The sequence below is a fragment of the Parus major genome, chromosome 25LG1 (genome assembly GCF_001522545.3).
Source record: "Parus major isolate Abel chromosome 25LG1, Parus_major1.1, whole genome shotgun sequence".
Classification (NCBI taxonomy): Eukaryota; Metazoa; Chordata; class Aves; order Passeriformes; family Paridae; genus Parus; species Parus major.
This window is the reverse complement of record NC_031793.1, coordinates 18744-27971: the sequence shown is the minus strand read 5'-3', so window position 1 is coordinate 27971 and position 9228 is coordinate 18744. Positions and strand designations below refer to the sequence as shown.

Genomic DNA, 9228 nt, shown 5'->3' with positions numbered 1-9228 from the left:
CCTGCTGGCATCCACAAACCCCACAGCACTCACCTGCTGGCATCCACAAACCCCACAGCACTCACCTGCTGGCATCCTGTGGGCCTCCACCTGTGGGGAAGCTGCCTTGGCCATGGTGAAGGCAGATTTAGGCTCCTCTGATACATCTCCACATATTTCATCATCTTTCTGTAAACTCTCTATTCCTTCCCCTTCCTCCTCCTCCTCTTCCTCAGGCTCAGAGTTCTCCTCCTGGGAATTCTCTTCTTCAGAATCTCCTTCTTGGCTTAAACGTCTCTCTGTTGCAAGCCAAGTAAGTTTTTCCATTGTCTCCTTAGAAATCAATTAATAACAAAAAAAATCACATTGTTTTATTTTATTGTTTGGTTTAGCATCATTCAGCAACTTCCTCACTGCATCATGACTCCAACAGCCAATTTCATGGATCCAACTAAAGGATTCTGTTAAGGAAGAGAATTCCAACTCCTCCAGAGCTGCCCAAAACTGTACCATGCAAAATTAAATTTCAGCATCTGCCATTCAGCAGATTAGGCCTTAAGTTAGAAGGGATTCCTTAATGATTCCTTAATGATCATCTTAGCTCTTCAAGGCTTGCTGGAATTGTGACCTGGAAATCAATTGTTACTCAAAGCACTTTTTAGAGAGCAGCCTGATTGAGGAGCCCTTGCAGCTCAGCAGAGTTTAAATCTACATATTTACAATATATTCCCTCAGCCTGGGCTTAAAACCTGCCCAGGAAAACACGGTGTACAATTCCTCTGTGACCAGCACAATGCCAGGCTCTTACAGAGTTACCAGCCCACCTTCCCAGTGGGATTCCCAGTGGGATTCCCAGTGGGATTGGCCCTGACTCCACAGGGTGTTTCAGGACACCCACTGCTGCTTTTAAGGGTTTTAAAGTTTTGTCTTTACCTGCAGTTCTGGCACTGACAGAATAGACTCTTCTGAGGCTGATGACATTTCCTCATCCTCGTCTTGTGTAAAATCATCAAAGTCATCTTCTTCCTCTTCTTCCTGCCCTTCCCTCTCTCCTGCAGCCTCGGGGCCGGCCGGTGTCCCCACGGACTGACCGTCAATGCTGGACGAGTCCTCTGGTCGTCCTGGGGGGCTGCTGAACTCTGCCTCCCCCTCTGCTGGGTATGGGAGGTTCTTTGGAGAGTCACTGCTGGCTGGTGGCCCAGCAGCCGGCCCTGCCTCGCCCTGCTGCTCGCCCTGGGGTGGGGACGGCAGAGTGCGGCGCTCCTCCTCTCCCTTCTCCTCCTTCTTGGGCTCATCCCCACAGGAACACGCGGCCTCCATGTTCAGCTCCTGGCCAAGGCCCAGCATGAACTCCTCCTTCCCTTCAGCACATAAGAGATCCCTCTTCTGTGCTTCTTTGGGAGCATCACTTGAATCTTCGGGCTCGATTTTCACCGATTTGTCAGGATCTTCTAAGTGAGGCAAGAGCTCCACGGGCAACGGCTCGGACGTGTTCCCATCTCCCTGTCCCACTGCCCAGCTGCAGCAGTCACCCTTGCTGCCCTTGTCCTGAGTGCCCTCGTGGGAAGTGGCAGGGTTTGCCCCACACTCCTCCTTGGGGGTCACGGCGGAGCAGGGAGCCAAGAGCTCCGGGGGCTCCGGCTTGGGCTCCGCTGCGGGGAAAGCACCGGGAGCAGAGACCAGGGTCAGCTGCTCCTCCCCTTCACCCACAGCAGGGGCAGACAGACCAACGGGGTTGGGGGAAACAATCAGGGATGGGATGGAAGAGGTGACCAGGGGCTGATTCAATGGACATGGGAAGGTGGATGGATTCACCAGCAGGGTTGTGACGGGAATGGCCTGCGTGCCTCGGCCCACCGCCGCGCTGAGGGGCTGGATCATGTTGCAGCCATTGCCAATGTTAACCACCTTCACTGTGGTGGCAGGGACAGTCAGGATGACAGGGGAGGGCTGGATCAGAGGGGAAGGTTTTATCAGTGGGGCAGATCTTGTCCCTTTTTTCCTCTGGTAACCCTTTCGCACACAAGGTTTGCGCATTTTCGTCCCGGCCAAGGCCGGCAGCATCAGCTTGGGCTGGCAAGTCAGCGGCTCCGACGACACCAGCGCTGGGGATACAGCAGCTGGGTAGGCTTGTTTGGAGTCTGGATGGGCAGTGGGAAGCACATTCTGGAATTCCAAGCCATCCCCACCTCCCAGCGCTGCTGGAACGTTCACGGGCTGCACCGCCGGCACCACCGGCGCCGGTTTAATGGGCCGAGGGACCTTGACCCGCACCTTGCTGGGGGGAGCCTCTGACTGGGACAACTTCACGGTTTTCTGGATGCTGATGGGGCTGGAGCTGGGCTGCAGACAGGGACTGGGGCGGATCAGGACTGGCTTCAGAGATGATGACCTCTGCCTCCTCCAGGCCCTCCTGGAGAACCGGTTGGCCAAAGGCTTCAGGGTCAGCACGAGCCCCTTGGGCATCAGCAGAGGGTATTTGTCATCACATTCCATGTCTGAAGTCTCCTCTTCCGTCCCCAAAAGGACTGATTCTGCATCAGGTGAAGCTGGTGTCTCCTTGGCATCTTCTGCCAGCTGTTTCAGCTCCCCCTGGATGGAGGGCAAGCTTGCCTGAAGGGAGCAAGAACTGGAATTTATTATTTATAGGCTATTATTATTATATGCTACTAATACTATTATAGGCTATTAATATATAATATATAATAATAGATATTAACATATAATATACTATTATAGGCTATTAATACTAATATATATTATATATAATATATATTAGATAATTATATATAATTAATATTAATACTATTATTTATAGGCTATTCTTTTATTATTATTATGTTATTATTACTATTGTATTATTTATTGTATTCCTGCCTCCACACTGCAGCACAGAAGGCAACAGACAGCAACCACCTTCTACAAGCAGGTTTTATTTCCTTTATACTACTGCATATTACTTATTAATAATAATAATAGTAATACTGCATATTAACTTTAAGTACTTTAAATTCATGAGTTGCACTGCAAAGCCTTTAGGAGATGATGAGATCCTGAGAAAAACAAAAGTGAACTGCTTTGTAAAGGTTGCTTTAGTAAACACAAGATTTTGTGGGAAGGAAACTTCCCTGTGTAACAGGGGGTGATGTAGAGAATTGGATTTTAAGGCATCTGAACCCAGATGTTCCTTTAGGCACAGACCTCCCTGACTTACAGGCATGGTCTCTGTGCCTCCAAGGAAAATCCACACAAAACCCAAATAAACCCATAAAAAGAAATGAACCAAACAACTCTTCCCCCCCAGCCCTGGGTGCAGGGCAGCAGAAAATACCTTTAACCAGAAGGGCAGGCGATGCTCTTCCCTCTCCACGGGCGGCTTCCACTCGTGGGGCTGGATTTCCTCACAGCACTTCACCAGCACAGGCAGCTGCTTTGTCTTCCTGTAGTACTGTGGGGACAGGAGACAAGGCCACACAAGGTGACCGTGGTCAGGTCACCTGCCCAGGTACTGCTGGGATGAAGGAGGATTGGGCTCTGTCAAAGTCTTCATGTGAATCAAGCCATTCTTTAATTCTTTAATAAGGTTCTACCCTTATTAACATTAAAAATCAACAGCCAAGCCTAAAGAGGAGCTCACTGCCAACCTAGCTGCTCTCACAGAGGGTTCAGGAAGATGTGCAGGTGTTGTTTCATGTGTTTTTGGCTCTTACCCTCTCTTCAGCAGCTCCCAGTAGCTTATGGGACAGGATTATTACCCAGCTGGCTGCTAACAGCATTTTTCTTTAAGTTTTTCTACTCAAAAGGCCACTTGTATGAATTTTTGTCAGGATTACTGTGTTGTCCCAGGACTATCTGGGCTCTAAAGAGTCAAAACAGCAATCTAAGTACTTGCCAAGTCCAGGAGCTAAGGTAAATAAAAGGATAAATCCTCACTGCTAACAAAAGGATGACATTTTAATTTAAGGAAGTGTCAGCACAAAGAAGCCCTTGGAACACAGAGCAGCTCTGCCCTGCTGGAACAAACCCCAGAAGGTGCCCCTTACCCTGATGATGTTGTCAGGGGCTCGGTTCATGTTGAGGTTCTTGATCCTCACTGTCAGCTGATGGGCAGTTTTGGTGGGCAGGAGGTATTTGCTGATCAAAGGCTTCGGAAAATCAGTCCCTTCGAAATGTTTCAGCCCTAAAGCCAACAAGCTGGACAGGGAAAAAGGGAGGGGAAGAGCTAAGAAACCTCTCAGGGAGCTGCTGGGATGTGACACACTTCTCCCCAAGGACTGCACCCCAGAAATTCTCCTTAACAAACAAATGCCATTTCCACACATTTTGTACAATAATTGAAGCACCTACTTGTCCTCTGCCTTGGTGAAAACCATCTTGTCCCGGTGAGAGTTTGCTCTCAAGGAACAAATTGGCAGCAGCTCTGGGTACATAAAGACTTTCCTCGTTGCCAAAATCCAGGCCACTTGCTTTGGCAAACAGGAGAATTCACTTGCTGTGAAAAGAATTCACAGGTAAGGACAGTTGTGTATGTGGGTGAATGTTTTTCACAATTCACTTCTTGAAAACACTGTTTCTTTTCCTCCTTTCACAGCAAAAATAGACTTTCTTCCTGTTTTTAGAATCTGCAGATTTTCTAGTTTTTCCCCTTAAATTCACATCAGCAAAAGATAAAACTCTTTTCCCCTTCCACCTTTTCCTTTGCTCTGTAGCAAGGCAAAGACCAAGGGGCCACTCTGAGCCCACCACGAGCCCAGGGGGGGTCTTTGCCCAGGGCCCCTCCCCAGGGGCAGCAGCTGGAGCTGTTCCTGTGGCTGCTCCAGCACCCAAGGGCTGCAAGGAGCTGGGAGGGAACTGGTCTGACTGGGAGCAGCTGGGAGTGTGGGGGGTCCACAGGGCCCCAGTCCCAGCAGTGACGATCTGGAGGACCCCAGAGCTGCTCCAGGAGGGTCAGACAGGGAATTTCCCTAACACATCAATGACTCTCCCTGCCAATGCTGTCCCCACCCTGTCCCCTCACCATTCTTCTTCACAGCTTTCCGAGGGCTCCAGTCCACTGGGACCTGGGCGTGGAAGTCCTCGATGAGCTGCAGGGCCCCCTGCAAGTTGCAGGGCTGGAACATGGTCTGGAACTTGGGGTTCAGGGGCACCCGGAGCAGGGTGGAGCTGCGGGCAAAGCTCCCGAGCTCGCTCTGCAAAGTCAGAAACACATCAGAGAGAGGCCTCCAAGTGCAAGGCAGAGAACAAACAGACAAAATGTGAAAATTTTTCCTTAGAAGTGTTAATTACAAATCCAGGGATAGAGGGTTTACTGTGAGGGTGGGGAGGTCCTGGCACAGGACAATTGTGGATTCCCCATCCCTGGCAGTGCCCAAGGCCAGGCTGGACACGGCTTGGAGCAGCCTGGGACAGTGGAAGGGGTCCCTGCCCATGGAAGGGGTGGAACTGAGAGAGCTTTAATGCCTCTGCCCACCCAAACCATTCTGGGATTCCATGAGTTTTACTTTTTTTTAATCCCTGCCCTTTCCAAAACCTTAGTTCTCAGTTTAATGGGATCCATTAAATAAATTAATCTCTCTAAGTATGCCCAGGGACCAGCAATTGTTTGAGTTCATGGATCTCTGATTTCAGGCATTCCTTACCAAAAACATCCGGGTGGTGCTGGCCTCTGAACTTAGAGCAGGGTTGAAACTTGCCAGGAGATGGATTTGAGTCAGAAGCTGAACATGCTTGAGAAATAAAATCAGACAAATTGTTTATTTCAGTTTATCACAAATCCAAGAAACTGGAAAGTCCAAAACCACAAGAAATATCTCCTGAGCACAGCAACAATCTCTGACTGGAAAAAATCTGGTAAGCAACAGAAAACTGAGGGCAAACCTTAATATCCACTGGCAGAAAGTTTATTATACAAATTTTGAACACATCTGTTGAAGTCTTTGGGCAGTCTCCCAGCTTTTGTGCCAAAGTCTCATAATGACCAACACAGAAATAATTTTTTTTTTCCTACCTAAATACGTAACTATTTCTTTATCAACAATGATTTCAGCCCTCAGAACTGCCCATTTCTGAATTTCTACACAGTTTTGTGTGGTGGCAGGAGGGAAAAAATCCAAACTAGATCAAGAATAATATTCTTAGACAGTAATAAAGAAGTTGGTGAGAAGAGAGTTTTGACAGAATACAGCCAGCCAAGGCAACATCTTGCATGAGAACAGATGCCAAGAAATGAGCTGTACTCCACTCAGTTCCAACTGTCTTTCCATGTGAAATCAGGCATGTGAACATCACCTAATAAAGCTCCAATTCACATGGAGCTTTTCCAATTAATTCCTTGAAGGAGGCAAAGCCCTGCTGTGCCCCTGGCTTCCCCTGCCCTTCCCTGTGCACAGCAAACACTCCTTAGACCACACCACCTCCAACACTGATTACCTGCTGCATTTGCTGCTGGAGCCTCTTTCTCTGTGCACTGTCCAGAACAAGGCTCTGGAGGGGCTTCTCATTTGGGGGTTTTGATTTTTCACTCTCTGGGGGTGTTTTGATGGAGGACTTTTTCATTCTCAGCTGCTCCAGTTGTTCCTTCACTGTCCGGTGCTGCTTGTTCAGCAAATTGGCCAGAGGCTCCTCAAATCTGTTGGAAACCAGGCAGAGCAAAATGTAATAAATGTATGATTTAATAATGATTCATGTTCACTTAGAACATTTTACTCTGTATCTGGTTTGTACAGTTTAGGGATGGCCATCCCTAAATAACTCCAGCTTGAAAAACCTGAGTTATTTATACATAAAAGTCTTTTAGTGCACCCCAGCAGTGCTGTAATTTTGGGACACAGTGCTTCATCTGCTTGTTCCAGGGATATTTAAATGCCTTTTCCACCCTTCCCAACCGTCTGTGCCCACTCTGATGCTCTCCCCAGAACTCAGAATCTAAACCAATCCAGAATGCATCATCTAATCTTTAATTTTTACCATCAGCAAGGGTTGAACCCAAGGTATTTTATCACCTGGAAGGTCTCCAGAAAGACCCCCTCAAGTCCTGCTACTTTATTAAAAAACTAATTCATTATCACCCAGTCTTATGCTGAGAACTCTACCAGAGATCCTACAGTAAGAGCTACTCCTGTAGCAGAAAAGAGGCTGCACACGTCATCATCCTTTTTCAAACTGTATCAAAAACAGTTCCAACTTTACTCATTATTTCATTTTATTTATTTTAGTTACACCAGTTACTGACTTCTGCTGGTGATCAGCTTCCCTTCTAGAACAGGCCTGAGGTCAGTTAGAGAATTGTTCCATGATGCTCCTAATGCAAGGTATCATAAAAACAACAATAAATCCAGAAAATAGGTATTTTTGCCTTTAAGAATCCTGTGTACAGATAAAACCAGGGAAGAAACAACTGTGCCCACCATAGAAAAATTAATAAAACCACCCATTATCAAAGCCAAATGCATACAAATAAGAGAGAGCATAAAGCTGCCTGGCTTTCAGTTTGTAGCTGGTTTCAGAGCTGCTGCACTCCCCTCTGGCACTGCTCAGCCCAGAGAGAGCATCCAGAAACTCCAGCCTTCATTTTAGCTCCTTTCCCAAACAGACACAGCTTGATCTTGAGCTGATCTGCCCCATAAACAAGGAGACACCACTCGTCCTACTGCTCCTCTTTAGCCAGAGTCTGTAGCTGGTGAAACACACTGGAATTACTGCCTAGAGAGAAATCACGGAATCATGAAATGGTTTGGGTTGGAGGGACCTTAAAGTTCACCTCATTCCAGCTCCTGCCATGGGCAGGGACACCTCCCACTACCCCAGGATGCTCCAAGCTCTGTCCAGCCTGGCCTGGGACACTTCCAGGGATGGAGCTGCTTTAGTCTGTCTCCTCTTCAAGCTTCTGCTATGTATAAACCAAAAAATGACAACCCAGTGTGCAAACTCCACAGACATCTCAATCCTAGGCCTCAGCTATCTTATCATGGAAAAGGCCAAAACACATCCAAGCTGTTTAATTCAAGGAGAAGGTGACACACTTGGACAAAACAGCTCCTCAAGCATCTCCTGCCATCACAACAATGTCAGGGCAGCAAGGGAACCTTGCCCTCCCCTTAGCAATAAAAAGGGAAAGAAAATTATTTTTAAATATTTAAATATATTTCAATATTTATTTTTAATTAATTAGTAAATATTTATAATTATTCTATTACTATATTATATTATTTAATTTTATTATAATATATAATTAAATAGTGATAATTATTTTAAAATAATTACTAAAATTATTTTTCTGCAATGATGTAGCATCACTACAGCCACCAGCAGAGTGCAGAGCACAAGCATGAGGAGCGGCTGCCACTGAGGTTGGGACAGTCTTTGCACAGGTCCTGCACAGCTTTGATCCCAAACACAGCAGATCCAGGGTCTCTGCCCATTTCTTGGAAGAACCACCTCATCTGTGCCACCTCCTGCTCCACTGAGCAGTGCCAGTGACAATTTCACATGGACAATGTGAAAGGACACAGGAATGGTTTTAAATTAGAAGACGAAAGGTTTAGATCAGATTTTGGGAAGAAATTCTTCCCTGTCAGGGTGGGGAGGGCTGGCACAGGTGCCCAGAGCAGCTGTGGCTGCCCCTGGATCCCTGGCAGTGCCCAAGGCCAGGCTGGACAGGGCTGGGAGCAGTGGAAGGTGTCCCTGCCATGGCAGGGGTGGAATGGGATTGAGCTCCTTCTTTAGTGGCTGCCAGCCTCTTAACCAGAGGCTTTTCCTTGGAAGAAATCAGGACCATAAACAAATGCTCCTACCTGAGGGCCTGTGGGGTGTTAAAATTTGGCCGAGACTCTGTAACAACATCGTCATCTTCTAACCCTTCATCTTCCATGTTGGAGAAGCCCATCTCGTCCTGGAACTGGCAACAAACAGGGAGCAAGTCAGGAGGAGAAAGCTCAAGGAATAAATTTGCCTTTGGCTAATTAAGCTCATGATGATCTTTTCAGCACAGATATTCCCTCCAGGAAATCCCTGCGGATCCTCCCTTCAGGAAATCCCTGCGGATCCTCCCCTTCAGGAAATCCCTACGGATCTTCCCCCTCAGGAAATCCCTACGGATCTTCCCCTCAGGAAATCCTTGTGGACTTTCTCCTCAGGAAATCCCTGTGCACCTTCCCTTCAGGGAATCCCTGCAGACCTTCCCCATAAGAAATCCCTGCAGATCCTCCCCTCAGGAAATCCCTGCGGATCCTCCCCTCAGGAAATCCCTGC

The 9228-nt window shown here is 47.5% G+C and overlaps 1 protein-coding gene across 3 annotated transcripts in view; it reads right to left on the bottom strand.

The window, feature by feature from the left end:
• Positions 1–9228, bottom strand: part of LOC107214567 (GON-4-like protein) — a 28545-nt gene that overhangs the window by 8800 nt on the left and 10517 nt on the right. For all 3 annotated transcript variants that reach the window (XM_015650094.3, XM_015650093.3, XM_015650092.3), the window contains 9 exons: positions 8772–8875; positions 6409–6607; positions 5619–5705; positions 4997–5168; positions 4327–4471; positions 4023–4173; positions 3311–3427; positions 913–2592; positions 66–312 (listed from right to left, as the gene is read on the bottom strand). In XM_015650094.3, the coding sequence (XP_015505580.1) occupies positions 66–312; positions 913–2592; positions 3311–3427; positions 4023–4173; positions 4327–4471; positions 4997–5168; positions 5619–5705; positions 6409–6607; positions 8772–8875 (2902 nt within the window). The remainder of the gene's footprint in view (positions 1–65; positions 313–912; positions 2593–3310; positions 3428–4022; positions 4174–4326; positions 4472–4996; positions 5169–5618; positions 5706–6408; positions 6608–8771; positions 8876–9228) is intronic.